Source organism: Balaenoptera acutorostrata, chromosome 17 (assembly GCF_949987535.1).
Source record: "Balaenoptera acutorostrata chromosome 17, mBalAcu1.1, whole genome shotgun sequence".
NCBI lineage: Eukaryota > Metazoa > Chordata > Mammalia > Artiodactyla > Balaenopteridae > Balaenoptera > Balaenoptera acutorostrata.
Window position 1 is genome coordinate 38,629,313 of NC_080080.1, and position 27,431 is coordinate 38,656,743.

Genomic DNA, 27,431 nt, shown 5'->3' on the forward strand with positions numbered 1-27,431 from the left:
AGCAGTACAAAATAATTTTATAAATATTTTGGCCATATTTTCCCTATAGCCAATTATATTCAGTTCTGAGGAAATTATCATGATTATATAAGAATAAAGAGCATTTGTCATCAACAAGCAGTTAGAGTGCAAAATTTGTACTAGGCCCTGTAGGACACTTTTCCTGCTCTCTAAAGAGCTTACAATCTTTTCACTAACATTTGGTCAACAATTAGAAAGCATTAACAATAACTTCAAATAAAATTTTTAGTTTGTGTTTTTTCCTAAGATATCAAAAAATTAGTTATCATAAATTGTGGTCAGCTAAGTGCTAATATACTTGGGCATAGTTGCTCTCTTTATAACACTCATCAATATTTACTAATATAGCAAGGATTATTGGAACATTCTCTCTAACCTGCTATCTCCAATAGATTCCAGTGAGGAAAATCCAGAAGTGCTATGCTCAGCAGTTCAACAGACATAAAGTTCTATTAATAGTTGTGCTTTGGCTAACTTGCTATTGCAACACTAAAAAAATAATAATCCCTCAGACGCATCAACATGATTTTTGACTGATTGTATTATGTGTAATGTTAGATTTCCTCTTTTTAAAGTTTATATTTTCTGAAGTTTCTACCATGAACATGTATTCATTTTTTACTAAGAAAAAATTATTATTTTAATAGTAAAGGAGTTCTTCCTTGCAATTATTACCTAAATAATCACTGTGTCATATACAAGTACTTAGAAGCAGTGTTTTTACCAAAAAAAAAAAAAAAACACTTTTTAACAAAGCTCTGATATCCAGAAAACTTGAAGCAAATCCATACTGATCTACTAAATAACCACTAGCTGAAATAAACTTTTCATTTGTTTTCACAGTGGACTGCTATGAGTTCACCTTTGGGCCTTGTGTCTTCCTAGTGAGGTGCTGGGGCTGAAACTCCCTCCCAGCCCAAAGCCCCTCTACAACAGTACAGCTGCTGTGGAGAGCCTCTTCTCTTTATCACTGAATATATTTTTTTTAAGTATTTGGAGTCAGGGTCACATAAATTGATTCAGTATAATATGCATTACTTTTTTCATCAATTTATATGATAGCATGAATTATGTTTTGCTACAGTTACTTTTATTTTGTTAAGAAAAATTTGAGAACTACCTATATTTTACAAGGAAAAAAAAATGAGGCAGATTTCAAACCAAAATTATTGTCCCTAACTGGTTTCTCAGAACTCTTTTTCTGGAAACTGGTGAGGCTTGCAGATCTCTGTCCCAATAGTGGATAGAGTTACATGTTTATTCACATCAGTTGCACATTATTAAACAGAAAGGGTAATTTAGATTAACATAATACAGACTGGCCCCTCTTCGACCTTCAAAAGTTATTAAAGCCTGGCTGATGTCTGGAGACTTCTTTCATTAGGTGCAGAAGTAACAATAATGGTTGTTAGCTTGCAATATCTCAACTATTGCCCAATACATTTGCTGGGTGGTATTTCTGAAGTAAAGCTGAAGGTCTCCAGTTTGACTCCATATGGGTTAACACTGACAGGGAATTCCTTAACTTTTGCTGAAAGTAACAAGAACTGAAAAGAGAAATTCCACACCTGTCAACAGTTCTCTGAGATTACACTGATTCTGCAATTAAAACCTTGAAAAAAAACAAAACAAAACAAAACAAAACCTTGAGATTACAACCAATCTCACTCGTTAACTTTATAAGCTCTGGGGACAAGAGGAGCTGACAAAGTTTTAGATTAAATGATACTTTGTGAGCAAATGCTTTCAACTTTTCAGACACAGCCATGCCTTGCTATTAGAGGATCATTCTCCTTTCACCCAACAGATGTACTGGGCTACATGAATGGCTTTATGATGTTCACATTGCTGACTTTTGTGAAACAATTCAGAATTGGGTCACCAGATTAGCTTTATAAAAATGAGATGCTTGTAATGTTAGATGATCTAAGAAGCTATTGTATTTACCAGAAGAGCACAGATTATTTGACTATGACCACCCAACACTCTTTGATTACTTCAATGTGGAAAAGAAATATTTTCCTTTAAAAGCCATTTTTAACTCAAGGCCAAGTGTGGAATAAAGCATTTGTTAAGAATGATGATGGGTAATTCTCTGGTGGTCCAGTGGTTAGAACTCTGTGTTTTCACTGCTGAGGGCCTGGGTTCGATCCCTAGTCAGGGAACTAAGATCCCACAAGCCGTGCCGCATGGCCAAAAAAAATTTTTTTTTTAAATAATGACGTGGGTGTTTCGACTGCTCAAAGGCTATTAGCTATGCTAGGACTCTTACTGCAAAGTTTAAATGGAAAAAGCAATGAGGTCACATGTTGGCCACACACTCCTATCCTGTGGGTCCCCCAGGAGTGATGCAGAAAGCTCAGCCTCTCTGTACACCAGTGCCGAATCAAATCTTGGAGACAGAGTTTTGAGTGAAGTAGAAAAGGATAGCTTTATTACTTTGCCAGGCAAAGGGGGAACACAGCAGGCTCCTGCCTCAAAAACCTGTGTGTCCTCACTTGGAGAAGATAGAAGTTTTATAGTAATTGTTCAAATACGGCGTGATCAGCTCATGGACATTCTTCTGATGGGTTGGTGGTGAGGTAAGTAGGAGTCGGCATCATCAACCTTCAGGTCCAACTGGTCTGGGGTCTACATGCTTGTGGGCAGCATATCATCGTTAATCGTTAACTTCTCTCACCTGGAGGGGGTTTCAGTATCTGCAAAATAGCTCAAAGATATTGTTGTGTGCATCCGTTGATGGGGAAATAGAGCCTTGCCCCAAGGCTGCTCTTGACTGTTTGTTTCTCCCTGGTCTCGCATCCCCTCCCTTCCCTAATTAACAACTGCTTGAATCTGCCCATTGGAACTCAGGGAAGGTCATGGAGGCTGAATGAAGGCTGTTTCCTGTAATCAAAGAAATGGGGGACACAGAAAGGCTTTGTGCCCAGGAGCCCCACAGGGCCCTGCTTGGTATCAGGAGATGGTACAGAGCACATCTGGCCAAGAGTTTTGGAGTCTGGATTGGGAATTTCCTAGATTTGCAACTGGCATCCTCTGTCATTAAACGCCAACGTTCACTCCCTAATGGGGATGCCAGCTGGCGAATCGTTTGTTCACCATTTCCTTCCCAGCTAGATACAGAGAATTCTGCAATCATCTTAATAGATCACAAAACTGGGTTACAAAGTGGTTGTATGGCCACTGGAATTAGAAAATCCAGTGGAAAATCCAGCCCTGATGGTAGTTTTTCTGTTAATTCATTATAAATAGCTCAAGACTTATCCAACTTGTGCATTTTGAATCTGAAAGCAAAATTGATAAACTCCTCTCAGAGTCTGGGGACTTAGAATGCACTTTGCTATGCTAAGTCTATATACCAGTTTTAGGCAAAAGAAAAAAATTCTAGCAAAGGAAAGGATGGATTCGTGGTTTTACATGCACTTTTTCACAATGTAAGGACAAAATAGTGATTCGTGGGTTTTTTTAAAATTAACTTATTTATTTATGGCTGCGCTGGGTCTTGTTGCTGAGCGGGAGTTTTCTCTAGTTGCGGCCAGCAGGGGTTACTCGTCGTTGCAGTGTGTAGGTTTCTCATTGTGGTGGCTTCTCTTGTTGTGGAGCATGGGCTCTAGGCGCGCAGGCTTCAGCAGTTGTGGCACGTGGGCTTCAGTAGTTGTGGTGCATGGGCTTAGCTGCTCCGCGGCATGTGGGATCTTCCTAGACCAGGGCTCGAACCCGTGTCCCCTGCATTGGCAGGCAGATTCTTAACAACTACACCACCAAGGAAGCCAGTCATTTGTGTTTTAAAATGTGGATGTGTAATCATACACTTCTGTTTTAGCATATCCATATAGCCTGGCTTATACATTACCCTTTTTAAAAATTTATTTATTTGGCTGTGCCGGGTCTTAGTTGCAGCATGCGGGCTCTTTTAGCTGAGGCATGCGGGCTCTTAGTTGTGGCAGGTGGACTCTCAGTTGCGGCATGCATGTGGGATCTACTTCTCTGACCAGGGATCGAACCCAGGCCCCCTGCATTGGGAGCGTGGAGTCTTAACCACTGGACCACCAGGGAAGTCCCTACATTACCTTCTTATGGAAGTAAACACAAGAAGCTTTATCATCTTTTCATAGAAGGACTAAAGGGTATGGGAGGAACAACTTTACTTCCCATTTTATACCTTTCTTTATTGTTTGAGTTTTACTACAGGCACTTATTACTTTAATTTTGTTTAAAAAAATAAATTAGCAGGTTATTTAGATGAAACGTTTTAATTTTGGAATATTCAAATATTATGGAACATTTCAATTTTCTTTATAGGTTTTGAATTACAAAGTTATTAATATTATCTAAAATAATAATTTCTAAAAATGTCTTAGTAACCATATTAAAGGCCAAAGACAAAAGTATAGAAAGTATCAGAAACTTATACAAATTTCCAAATTTTTCTGAGAATAAATGATTTTAGTTATTATGGAAAATAATGGTATTAATAAGTAATTTGAAAACTTTTACATTACAACTATGTAATAATGCTTTTGAGAAAGACTTCTTTCAAGAATGAGCTCTGAATAGAGATCTCTTTAACATATGTTAGAGATTTTTTAAAAAATCCACACAATGGAGAATGGACCTTTATGCCTATTAAATAAATGAATCCTACTATTTCAGTACTTGATACAAAGTACAATCACTTTTTAAGGTGATCATATTTTACACTAAGCTCTGACATTTTCTATTTACTAGATATCTATATAAAAATACCTTTGGGTCAGGAAAAACACCTTTGGGTTACAAAACGTAGCTTGAAAGATGTTGTATCAGTTCTGAGTTATGTAACTTCCTGACCCCAAATTACTACTATTTTTGGAACTACACCAAATATATAGTCTTACTAAGCTTGAGCAGCTTTGGAATGAAAACGTTAGTGTCACACAAATTCATATTTCAAATTCAATATATAAAGAATTCTACATTCTTTTTTAATGAATTAAGTGTAAATGGGAACACTTGGTATTTATTATTCATTTATTGATTTGACAAATACTTATCAAGCACCTATCGTGTCCCATTAAAAGAGTTAAATGCATGAATTCAAAGACACATAAAACAACCCTTGTTCTCAATAAAATCACAATCCAGCTTCTTTACTTTGCAGGAAGGATGAAGTCATCTACTCAAGTAACTCCTCTTGTTAGCTACCTCAACTCTTTAAAGTCAGAAACAAACATTAAAATCAGAGTAAGGATGATAATTCTTCCCTCTATCCTATATTCTTAAAATTAATTACATCATCTTAATAGTCAGTTTAATACAGAAGCTAAAGTAAAAGAGTCTAGTTAATTCATCTGAGCAGTTATCTTTAAACTATATATTTACAAATAAGATAAAATACAAAATGTTTCCAGAATATAATTCTATCCTGATATTCATAAACACAAGGCACTCATTGGTGGGCAAGATTGCTATCATTATTATTATTCACATATCATCATTTACCAAAATCCCTTGGCAACTTTGGAGGAATACTTGAAAAGTGACTTTCTATGGTGTATCATTTTAACACGAATGAAATATTATAAATGGTTTTTAAATCTTGATTTTTCAGCTGTTTTCCACATCTAAAGCCTAATATTAAATCAGAGTAATCTTAAAAAAAAAAAAAATAGGGCCCAAGGAATAGACTCCACATAGGCAACAAATCTAGGTTTTAATTCTTGCTGTTTGTTGCCTCTGAAATACATTTAAAAGTCAGTTAATTTAAAATACCTTTAATGTCAGTCAAAAGGATAACACCAATTGAAACACCTCACATAAGTATAAAATCACTAGACGATTCAAAATGGCACATAAAACATGTGTAACCTTTCATTGTGAAAATACCTAATCTTATAACAGCACCAGAGTCTGCATTCCTTTAAGAAGAATTTTGTTACCATATTTAATACACCATGATCAATAAGGATGTATGGTAGTAGATAGACTTAAGGTGAGAAGGTAATTAGATGACATACTTTCCCAGGTTCCCACCAGCTCTAAATTCTGTGATAGGAAAGAAATACTAGGTATAGTTTGCCCGGTTATTGTTGATCATTCTTACTCCATCCTAATTCCAACTGTATGACTTTATTATCATGAGCTCCCTAAACTCTGCTAACTCCTTTCTCCAGCCACCTATACTTAAAGGTTTATACTTTCTTTTAGGGTCTCATTTTCTACACTGAATGGACCCATTGCCACAGTGAAGAAAACACCCTCACACTCTTAAACGAACATATACCCTAGTTGGTATTGGCTCTGGGTATTGTAGTTTTCTTTTTCTTTGCTTTCCTTTTTTTTTTTTTTTTGTAGTTTTGAATTGTAAGTAGCTAGAAAAACTGTTCACAGCTTAGCAGTTTTATGGAACAATGTAATCAAGAACATGATAACCACACTCCTTGTATAAAAGATGTAGATGTTGAAAGATAAGATCTGTAACCACAAACTTCACTGCCGCTTTCTGTCTTCTCTGTTATAATACGCTGTGTCGGTTCACCCTTCCATCACCATACCTATCTACGTGGCTGCTGAAAGACCCACAGCTTCTCCTGTTTCTTCTTCTTTTGTTTCAGCCCCTTCACTTACTTTCTCATTCTCCATCTCTGTTTCAACCTCTTCTCCTGTTTCACCTGGAAAAGTAACCAAAAGTGATATTAAGAGATACTTGTTTAGCATTAGCAACAAAGTGCCCGGCAGCTGGTTTCCAAGGGGGGCAGCTCTTGCTTTTTAGGTCTAGACGGTAAGTTTCTCTGGTGGTGTCAAGAAAGGCAATTGCCCTGGGTCTCTCAGATCCTCAGCGTGGCCCATGTCACTTACCATTTCCGAGTCCTGGCGTTTTCTTATATAAAATCAGGATGCAGAATTACGCAAGAAAGACAGTAGAACATATTACAAATAGAAAGTTCCATTTATATCTAAATCAAAATGTGTTCTATGGGTGCCCAGAAAGCGTCTTGTTTGGTCATTCTGGTGTTTAAAGAAAACAATCATTGAACTTTTAAAGAGTTTAAACATTTAAAAGGCTGGCCATTGCACATACAAATTTTTCCCTAAGAAGTCACTTTGGGCAACACTGATCCCCATGCTTTGAGTGGAGCCCAGAAGCAGCTGCCTCTTTTGATAGGATTGTGCGTCTGTTCACCAAGATGCCCGGGGCTTCCCACAGCATTACATGTGCCCCTCACTTCACCCACTGTCATGATCCTAGGCCCTAAAGACTTGAGTTTGCCAACCCTGATCTAACAAATATATACCTTTACTTGCTTCTCCCTTGTTATTCCCAGAGCACTTTTATATACCTTCACTAAAGCACTTACCTCAGTAGACTGTAGTATTTTGTTTAAATTCTGCCTTCTCCCTGCTAGACTGTGAGCCCCTTGAGAACAGGGACTACCCCTTATTCCTGCAGCTAGCTGATGATTAGACACTCAAAAACTGCTGCATTAACTAATGAGAGACTTAAAAAATGGATGAATGTTTCACTTAATTATACCGTAGGGTGAAGCCCAAATTTACCAAAATGTAAATCCTGCCCTAGAAGAATTTTTTTTATTATAACTCCAATAAAGAACAGTATAGATACCATTTGCTTTATACTGGTAAAGTACATTAAAAAAAACACCATTTGCTAAGACGTAGTACATTTCTCTAGTCTTCTAATAAAGATAAAAAGACTATAGGAGGACAGGAGCAGGCTGACAGTAATTTTCCAAGGATAAGAGTGCAAAGATGAAAATGACACTCTAAGAGTCATTTGTGTGTTCTTTCATTAAAAAGTCAGTTCCTCCACTGACCATCTTCAATTTGTACCCTCATGCCATACATGGGGCCTGATGAAGAGTGAACTTGGAAAAATTCAGAAATTTAACATTCCTTCAATATTCCATTTTATTCAACAATGAAGCTCTAGGTTACAAATCTGGACACACACTATGCTTTAGAAAATTTGTGCCAGAAAGTCAAATGCCTGTTTTTCAAGTATGGAAGCCTTTTTGGTTTGGGTCAAATGAACTTCAACCACGGAAACAGAGACTAGAGGGACTGTGTCAGCCACCCCTGTCCCCCAGAGATGATCTTTTATGGAGCACACCTAAACAACCTGAATCTGTGACAGCATGACTTTTACCTTCAACGTGTTGGTCCTCTTCGTTAGCATGAATTTTCCTGACCGTTTCCACATTTGCCCCTGTCTCTAGAATTCCTGCCGGATGTTCCATGTTTCCAACTATTCCTTCAGGTTGGATCTGCTCCATGTCTCCTGGACCTTCAGGAGTTTTATGGAGCGAATCATCCTTGACAGCTGTTTCCATAAGCTGACTTCTGTCTGATACTTCTGGTGTTCCATTCTCTCTGGGAATCATCTCTAGAAGTTGGGACTGCTCATCTTCTCCCAATGTTTCTTGAAGTTGATGCTTTTCAGCTGTTTCCACAAGCTGACTTCCTTCCAATATTTCTGGAGATTCCATCTCCTTGGAAACTGTTTCTGGGTGTTGGGACTGTTCATCCGTCTCCAGAGCTTCTTGAGATTGTGGCTCTCTAGCTGCTTCCAGAGATGGAATTTTCTCAGCTGTTCCTCGAGGTGTCATCTCTCCGGCAGCTTGTGGATTCTCAGTACCTTCCACTGTTCCAGGAGAGTCCCTCTCTCCCGCTGTCCTCAAAGGCTGACTCTTGGCTTCTGCTCCTAAAGGTTCGGTCTCAGCGTTTCCTTTAAAAGGCTGAGCCTCTGTCACTGCTTCCACGTCCTTCTTTTCTCCTGCTCCTGGAGTATCATCTTTGCCACCTGGCTGAGGTGACCCAGACTCCTTCAGTCCCTTAAGAGGCTGAGTTTCCTCTGTGGATCCTGGTGGGTCTGCAGCATCCTTTGTCAGGGGCTGTTCATGGAGGGATTTAACACCATTAGCTGTAGACACGGCTGAAATCTTGGGCTTTTCTAGTCGAGGAAGGCTTTCCTTTTGTACCTTGCCATATAATGTAGATTCTCTTCCCAGTGTACGTGGTTTTGGTTGGACAAAGCAGGACTCACTTTCTTCTGTGGTTGAAAAATACATATTTGAAGTTACTTTTTATCATTCATTTGAAAAGAAAAAAAATACAAATTGTTGTTTAGTTTCTATCCTGAGAAAGCGTATTGCTATCAAGAAGTAGATTTAACAGTTCAAGACAGTCCTGGGTACAGTACAGTTGAGCACAGAGAGGCCATACCATGACCCTAACATTCCCTAAGTCCAATCTCTTTAGTGTTTTCAGCTCAAATACCTAGTCTTAAGCATGAAGGTCCCCCAAAATCACAGGGTTTTTTTCCTGTTTGCTCCTTGGGCACCTTCTCATGACTCCTGTCCCATATTCTAATTCAGTACCCTTTGTCCCCTCACGCTTTTTCCTCTGTCCCACCCTTTCTCCTCCTTAGGCTTAGTAGAAGATTTTATAGTCCAAGAAGTGGTCCTTGGGCTGCTAGAGAGGTCTTAACTTCCCCCTAAAGCAGAATGGCCCTCAGTGAAAGGAAAGGGTCCCATGACAGAGAAGCCCCACTAGGTCAAAACTAAGACGTCTGGGAGAGAAAGTGGCAGGCACAGTCCAGCCTGAGTTTCATTTCATTTGGGGGTCCTGGTTAGAAGAGAAATCAAGAGAGAGTTGGGAAACATGCATTTTAATTCTGGCTCTTCCCCCAACTGTGTGACCTTGGGAACTTAGCTCCCAATAATCATGTCTATAAAATGGCAGTGAATCTGTCTCTCCTACCTATGTCAGAGTTGCAAGAGGCATCGTATCACATTAAACAATGAATGCATAAGCGCCCTCTGGACAGTTTAAGAAAGCAATGGGGCAACATGTTTATACTCTTTGACCCAGTGATCCTACTTCTGGAAATTTACCCTAAAAGCATAAACTTCAGGGAAATGCTCTGGGGGAAAGTATATCATCCCAGTATTCTTTATAACAGCAAAATCTGGAAAACAGCTTAAAAGTCTAATAATTTGGGGGAAAGATCAATAATCCATTGGGTGGAATATTACTGTACCATGAAAAAGATGATTATGAAGACCATATGCTAAAATAATAAAATAATTATTATATAATAAGTTTAAAAATCAGCACTCCCAGTTGGGTTAATCAAATAAAATAATGGATATAAAGTGTATATTAACACAAGGTCTGCTGTGCAATTATGTGCTCAATAAGTTAGCTATCAATTTTGTATACAGTATAGCAATGTTGATCATTGGAAAGGAGAAAGACAGGAAAAGCAAACAGAGGGGGAGATACTGGAAGAAAATAAACCAGCATGTTAAAATGGGCCTCTAGGTGATATATTTCCTCTTCTACCTTTTTTTCCCCAAAGATAATTTTTCATCTTTTCTTGTTCTTTTTTTCCCTAAGTTACCCCTGACCCCAGTTATATATGCATATAGTTTAAAGAGTTACCTGCTTATTTAATGTAAGTTAAGATATACAACTAAGCTCAGGTCTCCTCTCTCTTTTCCCCTTCTCTAGGGTCAAATTTAGCTATCTGGGAGGGATACTTTTTTTTCCTATATCTCTAAGTGAATTGCTACTTCATTATTTTTTAGTTTGGGCATTTCAACTAACTCCCACTATGGAAAATAAAGACTTAGCTCTTTTTTTTCCACACCTCCATCATCCTTCATCCTCTCCCATTACACATTCACATTTCCTTTCAATTCAGTAATTGCATATTAGTAATGATTTAAACTAGTAATCATGAGACTTCCCAGGTGGTCCAGTGGTTAAAAATCCGCCTCCCAATGCAGGGGACGCGGGTTCGATCCCTGGTCGGGGAACTAAGATCCCGCATGCCATTGGGTAACTTAGCCTGTGCACTCTGGAGCCTGCGCGCTGCAATGGAATATCCCACATGCCGCAACAAAGATCCCATGTGCCGCAACTAAGACCCGATGCAGCCAAATACATGAATAAATAAATATTTTTTAAAAAATAAAAATAAAATACAATAGTAATCATGTTGTAATTTGGGTTATATCGATATTCAGTTATATGTACACATAATGAATATGTCTGCTATGAAGAACTGAGCCATGTAGTAAACTATTACTTGTGTAAACATTTTTTGTTTGTTTGTTTTTCCCCTGAGTTAGTAACTGTCATGGATCTTCACATCCTTAGTTTATGTATTCTCATTACTTCATTTCACTGCCAATTGTTTCTCTTTTTAATACACTTATTCAGATCAAATAGTCTCCCACCCTACCTCTGCGACTGTGTTTGAATCCCCCAGTGGAAAGGAATTAGAGCCCGAAGCTGGAGAAGCAGAGTTCAGAGAGGATTTTGTGAGACACAGGACACAGGCTGTGGGCGTGGGGTCCAGAGCTAGCCTTCACCTCACCCTCCAGCCTCATTATGCACGAAGCCTTCAAATTAATAGCACAGAAGGCAACTTAACAGAAGCAATTTCTCAGGCCTATAAAGAAATTCATTATGACAAGATAATTCATTTAGCTATCACACAAAGGATGTTTAGGTGATGGCTGCCTTAGGGAATTGACAAGGAAATGTATTATTATGCTAATCACAGATGTCTGCCAAATTATATTTTCTGGTAAAATAGTTATTACAGTGTTCAGTACTGTCAGTTAAATGAGATGAATGATTTTCATCCAGTTGTGCCAGCTGTGGGTGCATTCTATTGTCATCATTCTTCTAGAGCAGAAAGCTTGAAGGAAAAAAATGTGTTGACACGCCCAAATCATAGCCACTCAATTTTATATTTTGAAAAATATATTATGCTATCAGGCTAAGTCAAGTTTTTTTCCCCTAAAACCAAAATCTTTGTGAAAATTTATTTATACACACATGGTGTCTTAAGTTTCCAAAGGATCTATCAATTTTTGCCATAACTAGAACATTGATGCCCATGATCACAGTATCGATTTTCATTCTTATATACTTTTTCTAATCTTACTGGCATACGTGAAGTAGGGAAATGTCCTCAACATATAATATTCTTATACTGCAACCTGAAAATAGTCAACCAAGCTGGGAAATATTACAAAAGAAGTCACTGTCTCTAACATTTTTTCTGAGGTAGCCCCAAAAGCTAAAACATCTTTAAAATGATCACCAAAAATTAGAGAAAATGTGAAAAAAGTGTAGTGACACACTCATTTTGTAATTCATGTTGATTAACTGCACTCTGAATTTTGAAATAAATGTATTTCGGAGTTAATAACTCCTCACTAATCACTCAGTAGTTCTTTTTCCTATGTGATAGAAGAGAGTAATCTGCTCTAAAGGGGAGGACAGAGATCTTATGATCTTGAAAATGACACCTCCAATGTACTAGGTTTGAAACCTCATTCTTCCACTTACTAGCCTTGTTAAGCCTCTTTGTGCCTCAGTTTCATCACCTGTAGAGTGGGAAGAGGAGCAGTTGAGTTTTTGTGAGGACTACACGAGTTAATACCTGGAAAACACCAGCACAGCGACTGGCACCCCCTGAACACCAGCACAGCGACTGGCCAGCCATGGAAAGCGTTACACTTCACCTGCCAGCCCTAGCAAGGAAGAGACCGTGGTGGACACACAGAAAGGGAAGGTAATTCTATTCATCCTAATACTGGTACCTTTCTCTGAGCCTATTCAGAAAAAAAGAAAGATCAGAGTCAATAAATGAAAAGGGTTGGAAAACAAATGGTTGTTTCAAACCGTCTCTCAGAGAACACGATACTAAAGACTACAGTGACCACAAAACTTCCTTTCTTATGCTTCGGCATGTTTTTATCCCCAGCTGCTGAGGGAAGTACAATTTTGGGATCCATCTGGGCTCCTTCCTCTTCAGCTGGAGCAGGGTATTGCAGACTGTTCTCATGTTCAGTGTGACTCCTTATCCCATCATTTACTTAACTGTGCAATCCAGACAAGTTACGAAACTCTCTGGACCTCAGTTTCCTTATCTATCAAATGGGGATATTATCTTTGCCTTTCAGCCTTGTTAGGATCATTGATAATTCTGAGGTCATATGTGTGTAATTACTCAACATGGTATGTGACATGAGAAGGTACTCAGTAAACAGGGACGCAGCAAACGGCTCTGCAGGTTTCTCATTGCGTGGGATGTGTCCTGCTGAAGGGGTGAGGGAGAGATGAAGTCCAGCCTGTGTGCACCAGCAAGGTTGCATGCATCAGGGGTGGGAAGGGCAGCTTTTTCTAATTTCATAAAGGTCCTCTGTGGGTTAGCAGTAGCCCTGTCAATAAATTATAGCTAACTTAGCAACAGAAAGAATGAACTGCAACATTAAAGAGCTTGGATAAACAGTCCCCTAAACACTGTAACGTTGTCACTGTTGACCTATAAAATTCTGTTGTTACTAATGGTAAGTTTTAAATCATGATTGCTGATAGATAATGAAGTAGTATTCATGTCAGCCATGATCTGACCGGACTTGACTGGCATTAATAAAGGCCACTGTTAGCTTTTATATAAACAAATATGTTTCATTCTGTTTGTTGTCTTTGATTTCATTTATTCATCAAGTATTGATCAAGTGCCTACTATATGCCCGCTCTGGGCTAAGCACAAGGGTTACAGCAGTTAACAAGGAAGATCTGGTCCTCGCCATCCTAGACTTTACTGTCTGCAAGGAAATTCAAATAATAGCTACTTCCCTTATTAAGCACAGCTTGGTACCTATGCACGACCTCTTACCCAAGGGTCTCCACACTCTGTCCACATGGTTTTGTGAATCCCCAGGATAATTCCTTGAGGTGGAAGAAGGTTCTACATCATTTCTTCTCGCACTTTAACTTGAAAAGCAGTGAGATCTTTTGTTCACAAACAGGTGACATTCTATGCCTAATCTGTATTATTATGTAATAAATATTGTGGACAGATGCATTGTTTCCACACCCGAAGTTGTTTAAGGGTGTGACTGTTTTCTGAACCCTACATTTTATCAAATCATACACTGCTCTGGGCCTAATCCTTTGGTGCTCATTATCTCTCTTGATTCTGTTGTAAGTTGATCCCTGCACAAATTTGTTGTGACAGCTGAACTAACAGAACCCTTGTTGCAAGCATCGTTGTGATAGGCACACAAAGAAATTAAATACTAGGCAACATTACAGAAGGGATTAGAACCAGAACTAACATACCTGAAATTCACATTATGGTGGAAGCTTTTCTACTCAGTTCATCACCCTAATCAAAAATGAAAAGTTTCTACCCAGCAAGGAGAAAAACTTGAGGTCAATATTTCCTAATCCATGGCTAGGGCATATCAGCCATCCCAAAGACCTCACTGGATTGTCTGCTGAGTTTTCTAGAGAATCAATGAGAAACGGCATCCTGGTATTTTCCCTTGCTGCCACCATTTCTAGGTTCTGGTAGCTTTTCAGCTTTGGGAACCAGGGATGCAGCATGAGTCTGCTCTAAGGGAAGAATCCACTCATCTTCTTCTCATTTTCTTTCTCTGCTTTCTCCTCAATTCCATTCCATCATTTATCCATCCATACAACAAATATTTCTGGAGCTAACAGTGGTGCTATTCTAGCTGTTTTTGCCCTTCTCCCTCATCAAAGTATGTAAAGATACTGTCCTTATGTGCCTTGGCACAAATGTTAATCCCCAAGGGTGTGTTCTATCAGTCAATAGATGTTAAAAAGGCACTCATTTTGAAGAGAGGTGAACTTACGCAATATCCCATGTAACTGGAGTATGAAACCATTAGCCAAAAAAATCCTACAGAGGACAAATAAAAATCAGACAAACCACCTTTCATTTTTTAGTAGAACTACCTGAATTTACGTATCTAAAATTAGGTTTTTTTAATAAATTTATTTATTTTATTTTTGGCTGCTTTGGGTCTTCGTTGCTGTGCATGCGCTTTCTCTAGTTGCAGCGAGCAGGGGTTACTCTTTGTTGCGGTGAACAGGCTTCTCATTGCGGGGGCTTCTCATTGCGGTGGCTTCTCTTGTTGCGGAGCACGGGCTCTAGGCGCGCGGAGGATTCAGTAACTGTGGCACGCAAGCTCAGTAGTTGTGACTCGCAGGCTCTAGAGCTCAGGCTCAGTAGTTGTGCCACACGGGCTTAGTTACTCTGCGGCATGTGGGATCTTCCCGGACCAAGGATCGAACCCGTGTCCCCTGCATTGGCAGGCGGATTCCCAACCACTGTGCCACCAGGGAAGTCCCTAAAATTAGTTTTGATATCACAAGGTAAATGCAATAAAGTTTGAAGGTAAACCTAATTTTGAAATTTAACTACAGAGTAACAAGAACATGTAGTTCGAAAGATATTTCTGGAATACTTGATAAGTACACATGGAGATGGGGGGCTTCTGCCTAGGAGAGAGGCTGACATTGGAAGAGCCTCAGAGCCAGTCATCAAACATGGCAAATAGTCACTGCCTTCAGATATGATTTTCTAGTTTCATTTTCTTTGGTTTCTTCTAGACTCCCATAAGATAAACTCTTATTTCAAAAAAGGTATTTTACAGTGATTGCATAAAACATCACTTTAAAAATTATCAACAGTATTTGTACTAAAAAAGGCAAGTTTCATTGACTGATAGTCATTATTGGTAAATGGGGATCCAATATTTGAGCAGAAATCCAGTCTACAAAATCAAAGACTCGTCAGTGAACAAGGAAAAAGAGAGAGAAAGTGAAGATTATGTCTCTGATATGTATAAATTGTGACACTTCACCAACCTAAACAGGCCTCGCCCATGATGCTTCACTAGGAACAAGAGTGGCTAACATTTATTGAGGCACTGTGCCTAGAGCTTTATAGGGATTAGCTCATTCAATCTTCCCAACAACTCCACAAGGTAAGTCCATTATTATCTCCATCATATAGTTGAGGAAATACGGCACAGAAAGATTAAGAACATTTATCCGGGAAGGGTGCACAGTTCGGAGTAGCAGAGCTCAGATGTGAGCCAAAGGAAGTGTGATCCTACTTTGAAGATTTAGGTGCTTTAAAGAAAATTGTGGTTACAGAACCTGCACCATCAGTATTACCTGGGAGGTTTTTGGTTTTTGTTTTAGTGCTGACTCACAGGCCCAAGCCCAGATCCACTGAACCCAAATCAGTACTTTTAATAAGATCCCCAGATAGTTAGCTTATCTATGGCAGCACTCTGGGTTTATCAGGGAAAGGCATGATGGGATTAGTTAGGAGAGACTAAAGTGGATGACGAACACACAGAACTGATGGGTGTGGATGTCCTGTGTTCTCCACAGGCATTGCTGCCCATCTTTAAACATTGGGTATGGTCTCTGTCCTCATGCTAGCATGCCATGGCAGCACGAGAGATGAGGTGAGTATATTGCTTCAGCAATGAAGCAAGGGCCAGAGCTGATCTAAGTGAGCTCCATACTGGGGAGCAAGAATTTTCTCAAGCTTCCTCATGTCCCAGAACTGGCTGGGCTTGCTAAGCCTCCACCTTGGCTAGGTCAGGACAAAGAGGTCTTCTAATTTCTCATCTGAAATGAAGGTTAATACTTGCTGTGCCTTGCTCTCTAAGAGCTGTGAGCAAGCGGCTCCACCGATGCTCATATTGGCGGCCGTTCTCCCGGCTCAGCCACTGTGTCTGTGCCTCACTCCATCACGGTGCAGAGTACAAAGGTGCCTGTGGCCAAGAGCAGGTGTCTGTGCTCAAGAAGGGAGTGTTCCCATTAGCAGTTACTAAGTCCGTGGCTGGGATGGAATACTTAAATTTTGCAACAGAGCAGTCAGAGTCACGCCAGACATTTGGACCTCAAGTCTGGGTGGTTAGTGTACCCTGAGAGCCCCCAGAAAAAGCAGCGGGCAGACCAGGTAGGACTGTGAACCCAGGTCTTTCAGCTGACCGCTGCTACTGCTCTCTCAGGTTAAGGATCCACATGCAATTCAGATGACTTTGCTGTTATGGTTAGTACAGATCACATTAAGGGAAGTGAGGGGGGACTTCCCTGGTGGCGCAGTGGTTACGAATCCGCCTGCCAATGCAGGGACACGGGTTCGAGCCCTGGTCTGGGAAGGTCCCACATGCCGTGGAGCAACTAGGCCCGTGAGCCACAACTACTGAGCCTGCGTGTCTGGAGCCTGTGCTCCGCAACAAGAGAGGCCGCGACAGTGAGAGGCCCGCGCACCGCGATGAAGAGTGGCCCCCGCTTGCCGCAACTAGAGAAAGCCCTCGCACAGAAACGAAGACCCAACACAGCCATAAATAAATAAATAAATAAATAAATAAAATTAAAAAAAAAAAAAAGAATCCTCCTGCCAATGCAGGGACACGGGTTCGAGCCCTGGTCTGGGAAGATCCCACAGGCCTGGGAGCAACTAAGCCCGTGCGCCACAGCAAGAGAAGCCACTGCAATGAGAAGCCTGCTCACCGCAACTAGAGAAAGCCCACGCGCAGCAAGGAAGACCCAACACAGCCAAAAAATAAACAAATTAATAAATTAAGTAAATTTAAAAATAAAGTATGGACTTTGGTTCATAATAATGTATCAAGCTTGGTTCATTTCTTGGGACAAATGTACCCTACTAATGTAAGATGTTAATAATAGGGGAAAGTGGATGTGGACTATATGGGAACTTTCTGTACTATCTTCATAATTCTTCTGTAAATCTAAAACTATTCTAAAATCGTCTATTTTTTAAAAATTATAGTAGCAAAAGTACAAGAGCAAGTAACCTAGCAAAATAAGCTCTAGAAGCCTTAGAAAAATGTTCATAAAACTTGGGCCATTTGCATAACCACTTTTGTGATTTTTGAATATTTTTGTACCACTTTTGCTATTACTGACAGTATTTTTGTCACTTTCCTTTAACACATTTACTAAAAAGAAAAAAAGTTCAGAAAATCAACAAATTCAGATCTAGACCTTGATCTTGAGGGAAAAAACAAAACTTGACCTTGGAAAAGCAATAAAATTTGAGATTTACTAAAATTGATATTAATTGATCATTTTTATTGAGGACTTACTAGACAATATTCCAAGCCAGGGGTCAGCAAATTTTTTTCTGTAAAGAGACTGACAGTAAATATTTTCAGCTTTGCCAGGCATAGGGTCATTATTGCAACTACTCAACTCTGTCATCTGTCATCGTAGTGAGAAAGCAGCCTTAGACGATGTGTAAGTGAATGGGCATGTCTGTGTTACAATAAAACTTTATTTATAAAAACAGGTGGTGGGCTGTTTTGGCCAGCAGACCAGTTTGCCAATCCCTGGTGTAGGCATATTTAGGTTCCATTCCAGGTACACTATAGTATTAACTCATTTATTCCTCAGGACAACTCTATGAAATAGGAACTACTGTTAATCCTATTTTACAGATGACATCTCTGAGGCATAAAGAGGTTGAGTGGCTCAAAGTCACACAACTAATAAATGATCCTGAAGCAGGATTTAAACCCAGACAGTCAACTCCAGACCCACATTTTAAATTGGAACTCTATACTGTCTCTTAGTATGTTGAAATTCTCACTCTCACGTGTGCCCTCCACCTCTCTCTTTCTCTCTCTTTATCTCTCACACACACACACACACACACACACACACACACACACTAATTCAAGGTGTACAGGTGATTATAGCCTCTCATAACCATCTAGTCTGTAGAGGACTTCCCTGGTGGCGCAGTGGTTAAGAATCCGCCTGCCAATGCAGGGGACACGGGTTCAAACCCTGGTCCGGGAAGATCCCACATGTCGCAGAGCAACTAAGCCCGTGTGCCACAACTACTGAGCCGGCGCTCTAGAGCCCACGAGCCACAACTACTGAGCCCACGTGCCACAACTACTGAAGCCGGGGCACCTAGAGCCCGTGCTCCGCAACAAGAGAAGCCACCGCAATGAGAAACCTGCGCACCACAACGAAGAGTAGCCCCCGCTCGCTGCAACTAGAGAAAGCCGAACACAGCAACAAAGACCCAATGCAACCAAAAAAAATAAATAAATTAACAAAAAACAAAAAGCCATCTAGTCTGTAGAGGCTACTCCAGGGCAAACAAAGGAAAAGGAAATTAGCCAGAGGAAACTATGCAGTTCCTAGCAGTCTTAGGAAAATGGAAAAGGATAAGGAGGGGAAAAAAGTTCCTTATCATTACCAGTGACAGTGAGAAAGAAGCAAGGAGGGTGGTTTGGGGAGGACATTTCAACAGAGGTCCTCACTGGGATGGCTGAAGGCAAATGTTCTCTCTCAGTAAGAGAAACTACTAGTGAAAGCGATAGAGCAGTTGGAAGGCCTAGCCCAGGGCTTCCCATCTCTTTAATGTCACAGCACACATAGAATATGGTATTTGTGCAGCACACGGGGCACATGGAGAAAGCTGTACCCGGAGGGCTCGGACCATCCCGACCCTGCCTCCCTAGAGGCTGGGAGGAAGGCTGGCACACTGGATCCCATGCTCACAGGCTGGGAAGCTGTGATACATATAATACAGGGACAAGTGTATTTCTGTCACCGAAAATAGACTAGAGCAGCATTAGCTGGGCAAGGCTGAGAAGATAGATGAAGCAGGGCAGTCTGCAAAGGGTGGAATGTTCTCATCCTGCAGGGACCCTTTAGGACTAGGTTTTAAAGAAAAGCTGCTTGTTGGAGAGAGCAGAAAGGGCCTTTTCACTGAGTATAAAGACAAACACATTACAGGCTTGAAAAAGTATTGTCCCCGAATGAGTGTCCTGGTGGAAGGAGCAGACAATTACTTGATAAGAAAAAAAGAATACTTGATTTGATGGTACATCCTTATGACTGTAGAGGAAGGAAGCAGATCGCAAGGGCCTTTCTTTTAGTGAAGAGGAGGCAGGTCTATCACTGACCCCCAGGGGCCTGGCATGGGGGGACCTGGGGGAGAGGAATCTGGAACAGCCACAAAGGAGCAGGCCGAGGCTGGGGGCTCAGGTCGTAGAGGAGGCTTGCTGAGCAGCCTCTTGACCAAGAGCCATTTCAATCTTTAGCCTACGAAGTCAAGTTCATTTTATACTTATCTGTCTTACATGATGTTAATTGGTGCTATTTTGATGTCCACTTTGAATTATACTGTCATGGCCATAGAGTAAATTGTATATAAATGAAATGTGACTTTCGGTGACCTGGAAAATATATAGATAGAGCAGAGATGTCATGATGTTTCTTGCATCTTTTTACATCTTGCCTCTCCTACTTAATGTTCATTTGGACCTGTCACTTATCTAAACGGGCCTTATATGAATCTGCTCATCTCAAAGCAGGTGAAGCCATACAGATTAGAAAGTCGAGAAGTGTTTGGTATGAATAAAGAGCATGTTATCAGGCCTCGGGGGCTTTTGTCTTATTAGAAAAGCCAGGCTGGAGGAGAGGCCCAAGGACTGTTGATTGTGTCGTCTGAGAAAAGAGGGTCATCTCTCATGGATGTGGGGCTACGGCCACACAGTCACCATGTCACCAGAGCCCAGTTCAGTTATCCTGGGGACCGTACAGCCCCTTGGGCCCTTCCACAGAGAAGAAAATGGGGTCAGCTGAACTTGACCCCATGACACAGGTTGCCCTTTCTTTTCTCCATCTCCAATGACCACCCTTGTTTCTCAGCATGCTAGCACCACCTGGCTTATTTCACCCACCTTCAGAAAGCGTAATGCCTATGGCGTTTTAGCTGTTAAAAATAATGTGAGGTGTTTTGGTTTGGGTTTTTGGGGTCCCCGGGTCCTCCCCCTCCCGGCAATCTTCATCCTTAAAGGGATGAAGCTCTGACACCCTTGAATACACACAAAAGAATGAACTCCAACGCCTGATGGCAATTCCCAAGGAAGGGTTTAAGGAATGTGAACAACAGCAATAGCTCCGGGACAGTAAGGAAGCTTCTGAGGCCATCATGATACTTCCCTGACATTAACACTCACTTGGAGAGCTATATTCTGATATTTTGCTTTAAAAAAACAAAATAATTACCTGTACTACCTACACTTATATACACCGGGATTCGAAGCCTGGCCAAGTTTGATGTTTTTTTAAAATCAGTTTTGGTGAGCCTTTCAGGAACCCTCACAAGTATTGGTTTTTTATTTTAAACTTGATGTTGTAAAACATTAACACAAAAGGGAAAGAGTGAAAGTGTACATGTGAGCTGGGACATGCGGCAATCTTACAGAAGAATGATTTCATAGAACACAATAAAGCTTTGTTTTGCTGGGTTGATCTTTTCCTGCACGACTAGGAGAATCTCTTCACAACCCAACCCTGTCTTCTCAAGTCCATCTCGGCCAATGTTACCTTCCAGTCTTTGTTATTCCATGGGTCCTGATGCCTACTCTCCCCCTGCTTTTCTCAGTTGTACTCTCATCCCCCTGAATCCCCATCTCCATCAGTCCATCCATTGACCCAACCACCCCCTCAAGAGATATGGATTGCATTTCTCCTTCGTGGACAGCCACATGATGAGTTCTAGCAGAACCAGGACAGGACCCAGCTGGAACTGGAGTTTGTGAAAAGAACAAGAGCTTCGGAGGCACACACATTGGGCTTAAGCCCCAGGTCCATCACTTACTAGCTCTGAGACCTTGGGCAAGTTACTTATCCTCCCTAAGCTGCAGTTTTCTAGCTGTACTTGGTGAAACTAAGGCTCTTATGGGGATTACATGAGATTATGAGCTAAAGCATCTGAAACCAACTGGGTGCTCCTACCTTGTCTCCTGATTTCTGCTCCATGCTCATGTTTTGATGAGGTTGAACTAATGTCAAAAGCCTTCAATTTTAGAAAAAGATGTATTATGTTGTTGATGAGAGTGTAATTTGGTACAACCCTTATGGAAAGCATTTAGGCAGTTAGCTCTCAAAATTATAAATGTGCATACCCTTTGACCTAGTAATGCCACTTCTGGGAAATGGTCTTACAGTTATGCTTGCATACTTTCAAAATGATGTATGTGTAAAGGAATTCACTGCAGTCTTGTTTGCAATGGAAAAGACTGGAAACAAATCAAATGTCCCTCACTGGCGGTCTGGGTAAATAAATTACACAACGGATTCTTAAACAAGGGTAAAAAAGGAGAAAGAAGTACTCTATGTTATAGAGAGATTATAGAAAGAGCTCCATATTTTTAGCTGAAAAAACAAGGTAAAGAATAATAGGTATAATACACGATATTTTATGAATAAAGATGGGAGAGGGAAATAATATTGGCAGTGTATAAAGAAACATTCGAACAATATACAAAAACAAAAAAAAAAACCTAATAAAAGTTTTACCCATGGCTGTGATTGGAACTAAGCAGATGGTGGGGCTAGGGTGGGGGGTATACTTTTCACTGTATGCATTTTTCAAATGTTTTCAATTTTTTGAACCATGTACATAGTTCTTATATTCCATTATAATTAGCTGTATGTAATAATCAGGCCCACCACAAAGACTTACTGAGCATTCTCTGTGCCAAGCTCTACAGGCGACATAAAGACATACAAGACTCAGTCCAGAGACTTCTAGCACTTGAATGAAAGTAATCCCATTTATATAATATGTGTATGCCAGAAAAGCCTATAAAACTCATTTTAATGTTAATGATGTTTGTTCTTCAATTACAAAGGAGAAGTGTTTGTCTACTTAGGACTGAAATGTCACTGTGTGAAAATATTGGTTGATGACTGAAGGTATTTCTACAGTACAAAGATCAATTCACATAACTGTGAAATTCAACCCTCATCCTATTACCTAAGCAGTGTGAACTCCAAGCAGCTAGTGAGAGTTCAGATAAGAACAAACACATGATAACAGCTGTCAGTGGAAATGTACACATTAACCTAGCAATGAATTTGTCAATAATTACCATCTGTTTACTCTGTCCACATTGGTGCTTAAGCTATAAAATCTCAGGAAGAAGTCTGCCAGAAATGGATGGCATTTATATCAGAAAAGAGTGGAACAGTAATCACACCTAGAAGCAGGGGGCTGGTAGCACAGGGAGGAAGGTTTGGATGCCAAAGACCTGGAAACCTTTGGGTCCATTAATGTCTATGAAGTCAACAGAATCTCTGTGTTCAGATTCATCAGCTCCTCAAGGCACTGAAAGGACCAAAAATTGTCCTAATATGTAGAACATGCTTCCATGAACACAAGAAATTCCAAATTCAATCTGTCTAGTTGTCCTTTGGAAAAGAAAAGCCTCTTTCCTCACACATTTCAGGGCAATCAGTAAAAATCTATGTGTGACTACCACGTACCAGGCTCTGTTCTGCACTTTGAGTAGCACTGGTTAATTATTTACACCGGAGGCCAGTCTCTACCTCTGTCCTCGTCCCCTCCCCCCACATCTCTTTCCCTAGTGAGTCATCTTTTGGAGGTGATGGAAAGCAGCTCAGTGGGATTCGGTGTCTGATGGGTCAGAGCAAATGTCTGCCCGCGATCAATAGTATGGACTATTCCTATTCAGCCTAACAGCTACCTAAACAGTAGTAACTATCTGATTCGTTGGAGCCCAGAAAATAAGTATTATACCTCCATATTTTAGTGCTACAGGATTTTAGAGCTGTAAGAGATCTCAGAGGTAATCTAGTCCAAGCCATTATTTTATTACTTTTTTTTTTTTTTTTTTTTTTTAAATAGAATTTACTCTTTTTTTTTTTTTTTTTTTTTTTTTTTTTTTTTTTAATTTATTTATTTATTTATTTATTTTTGGCTGTGCTGGGTCTTCGGTTCGTGCGAGGGCTTTCTCTAGTTGCGGCAAGTGGGGGCCACTCTTCATCGCGGTGCGGGGACCGCTCTTCATCGCGGTGCGCGGGCCTTTCACTATTGCGGCCCCTCCCGTCACGGGGCACAGGCTCCAGACGCGCAGGCTCAGCAATTGTGGCTCACGGGCCCAGCTGCTCCGTGGCATGTGGGATCTTCCCAGACCAGGGCTCGAACCCGTGTCTCCTGCATTAGCAGGCAGATTCTCAACCACTGCGCCACCAGGGAAGCCCCAAGCCATTATTTTATGATGCTTTTGCTTCTAGGCTAATACTGCACTATGTATAACAGTTCTTAAGCCAGTTACAGAAAATTGTTAGGCGGAACTATACAAACAGAAATCCAGTCTACAGGCTAGTTGATGTATTTTAGCTTTAACTCATGGAGTTCTAAGGTTGATATTGTGAATTTTAAAAGAATCTCTTATGATATGAAGATTATCTGTAGCTCTATGGGAGGGCACAGGAAACTTGTCTGCATCTATATAGCTGCTGAAAATATCTCTAAGGCTAAATGTCCTCCAAATATTCCTAGTTTAAACTTGGAAGCAAATATAAACTTCATATTTTACTGACTCTTACTTAGGGATAAATATTTTACTTGTGATAATATTTATTATATTTATATCATATTAATATATTATGTGCATGTATTATAATATTTCTATAATAAACTCTATTATAATATTAAATTAAATTTATTAAATTATAATAAATACTCTATTATACTTTACTATATTTCTTTTGTTGTTTGCATAGTGGATGACCACACACCTGATGGGGAACCAGAGGGATTTGAGACAAAAACAGGTTTAAATCTAGTTATCACAAACTGGTTTAAGGAGGAAAAGAACAGATAAAAGGTCAAGTTCTAGAATCACAGCACCTGAGTTCCAAGCCCAGCTCTGACTCTCAAGGAGCCCCGCAACCTTGGACAAATTATTTACTCTTCTCTGTAAAATGGGGATGATCATAATACTTAGTCAAAGCGTTGTTATAAGGATTAAATGAAGTAGTTCATTCAACAATCATGTGCCAAGCATTGTTAAGCACTGGGGGTACAGTGAGTAAATGCATGTACGGGACATTTAATAACCTTGGACTATTTTTATCTAAAAGCACATAAACACAGGCTTAGTGTTGTATACAGAATTTAAAGAAGTTGTGAGCTACAGAAACAGGAATGAATTATTTATGGGGTCTCCAAGACCATGGAGTTGAAATGCTAATGAACATACAATAGTATCCTATTACAAGAGAGTACTGTCTAACTGAGGGTCAGAAGCAAAATACACCTGTTGGTTGATTCGAGATGTGCATTGAGCAATTTATGCAGTGTATTAATTAATTTTCTATGCAACTGGTTGTCACTCGTTTTAACATTTCTTTCAGAACAACATCCGCGAAAACTTACAACAGCAATGAAAGCATGAATAAAAAATGAAACGGTGTGACTCATGTGGATGGTTATTTATACTGGCGATAAAATGTTTTTTAAAACAAGGTTACTTATTCTTTTCTGAGAGGATTAAAAAACCCCTTCCATCCGTTGGACACTTTTGTCCTTCCCCAAGAGTAACATTCCCTACAATCATTTGTTTAACTTGTTTGTTGTCTGTCTCTTCCAACCTCAACCCCCAAGAGTAGGGTCACTTATGTTGAATACCTTCAGCATCTAGCCAAGCACCTGGCTGTCATACAGTAGACACTTAGAATACGTGTTGAATTTCTATATAGGATTCAGTGAAGACCTCTTTTTTATCACATGCATATTCGTCAAGAAATACTTAAGCCAAGGATAGAGGAAAATGTATCTGACCTCTTTAAAAGTGCAGGAACCTATTTGATGGAGTGAATGCCCATCTGTAGAGTAATCTGAAATCTCGTACGTTTAAGGGATTAACAGCAGTTATCGTAAATTGAGGCAATTCCGCCTCTGTTTAAGAGAACTCTGTGGCTGACCGCGTTAGGGATTTAAGGCGAGCTCCCCGCGCTCACATCCCCCCAGCAGGGCCTCCCCACGCCTGGGCTCTCGCGGGGGGCAACGTGCGAGGCGGAGCGCACGGGAACCGCCGCATCCTGGGGCACAGCAGCGCCGCTCCGGGTTCCACTCGCATCCTCAGGGAGGAGCTGCCCCCTGCCGGGCCGCCTGGGCACGAGACGCACCTGACGGACACCCGGGGAGCAAACGACCCGAAGCCCGAGGCCCGGGCGGGGGTGGGGCCGGGTCCCCTGCTCACCGGTGCGGGGCCTGCTGCCATCGCCGGCCTTGTTGAGGGCGCTGCTGGAGCAGCCCATCGCGGGCAGGAGGGCGCCCGGCGGGCGAGCGCGCCCCCTGTCCCAGCTCTGCGCGGGCTTGGGTCCTTGAGTCCGGATCCCGCGCGAACCGCTGCCTCAGCACCAGTTCCTCCGACTCCGCGCTGCCGGCTCCCGCGGCTGCAGAGCGCAAGCCTGGAAAGGAAAGCGAGCCGCTCGCTGGGGGAAGGAGCCAGGGTGGGGCCAGCAAGGACGCAGAAGAGGACAGAGACAAGGAAGGAGCCAGGTAGGGAGGAGGAGGTGGAGAGGGTGGGAAAGGCAGAGAGGAAAAGGGCTTCAGCAGGGATAGGGTGATGTCAGGGAGAGAGAGGGCGAAGGCCTGGGAGGGTTCATCTGAATCATCGCGAAATCGCTGGGGAGGGGAGGAGGCCATTGTAGCCAGTGGCTATTGATTGGTGACTAGATATGTGATGACAGTCTTCTTACATAACTTCAGTACTGTTACCACAAGGAAGTTTAACGTTGATAACATACTATTTAGTCCACTCTCTCTTCAAGTGTGGTCAGTTGTCCAACTCAGGACCACACTGCATTTAGGTGTTGTGCCTCTCTTTAGTTTGCTTTAACGAACTAAAGTAGTTCCATCAGTCTTTCTTCGTCTTTCGTTTTTTGTTTTGTTTTGTCTTTTCTTTGTTTTGAGAACAAGCCATTTATTTTGTAGAAAGTTTCTCAGTTTGAGTTTGATGTTTCCTCATGATTGTTTTCAGGTGATGCAGTTTTGTCTGGAATGGGCAGACGTTATGTTGTCTGTGGATTCATATAAAGGGCACATGATGTCAATTTGCCCTATTATTGGTGATGTTAACCTTTTGCTGCGTGCGGGCTTTCTTTAGTTGCGGCAAGCAGGGGCTACTCTTTGTTGGGGTCCGCGGGCTTCTCATTGCCGTGGCTTCTCTTGTTGCAGAGCATGGGCTCTAGGGAGTGCAGGCTTCAGTAGTTGTGGCTCGTGGGCTCTAGAGCGCAGGGTCAATAGTTGTGGTGCACGGGCTTAGTTGCTTCCCGGCAGGTGGGATCTTCCCGGACCAGGGATTGAACCCCCCTGCCCTGCATTGGCAGGCTGACTCTTAACCACTGAGCCACCAGGGAAGTCTGGTGATGTTAACTTTGATCAGTTAGTTAAGGTAGGTTTCTTAACTACCTAGCAGTTAGTCTGCTAGGTTTCTCCACTGAAAAGTTACTATTTTACTCTTTGTAATTTATGGGAAGAGAGTTTAAGACTAAGTATCCTGTGTCTCATCAAACTTTTAAAAAATTTTTTATTTTATATTGGAGCATAGTTGATTAACAATGTTGTGTTAGTTTCAGGTGTACAGCAAAGTGACTCAGTTATACATATACATGTATCTATTCTTTTTCAAATTCTTTTTCCATTTAGGTTATTACAGAATTTTTTTAAAAATTAATTAATTAAT

At 40.9% G+C, this 27,431-nt stretch overlaps 1 protein-coding gene across 2 annotated transcripts; it reads right to left on the minus strand.

Annotated features, from left to right (window-relative positions):
* ERICH5 (glutamate rich 5) lies at positions 1 to 26,309 on the minus strand. 2 transcript variants are annotated; one of them, XM_057532181.1, is made up of 4 exons: positions 25,944 to 26,309; positions 8,168 to 9,070; positions 6,555 to 6,671; positions 1 to 3,747 (listed from the first exon to the last, which is right to left on the minus strand). In XM_057532181.1, the coding sequence occupies exons 1-3, from the start codon at positions 25,999 to 26,001 to the stop codon at positions 6,559 to 6,561; spliced, it is 1,074 nt and encodes a 357-aa protein (XP_057388164.1). In that variant the 5' UTR covers positions 26,002 to 26,309; the 3' UTR covers positions 1 to 3,747; positions 6,555 to 6,558. The 2 variants fall into 2 exon arrangements, with proteins under 2 accessions (XP_057388164.1, XP_007165019.3); XM_007164957.3 differs by having other exon boundaries at positions 1 to 6,671.
* Between the last annotated feature and the right edge of the window lie 1,122 nt (positions 26,310 to 27,431).

Bases quoted from the DNA above. Each gene is read 5' to 3' on its own strand.
- ERICH5 (XM_057532181.1), bottom strand. From the start codon at position 26,001: ATGGGCTGCTCCAGCAGCGCCCTCAACAAGGCCGGCGATGGCAGCAGG. The intron at 9,071-25,943 runs GTGAGCAGGGGA...TTTCAACCACAG, and splicing joins TGGCAGCAGGCCCCGCACCG to AAGAAAGTGAGTCCTGCTTT. The intron at 6,672-8,167 runs GTAAAAGTCATG...TTACTTTTCCAG, and splicing joins AGAGGACCAACACGTTGAAG to GTGAAACAGGAGAAGAGGTT.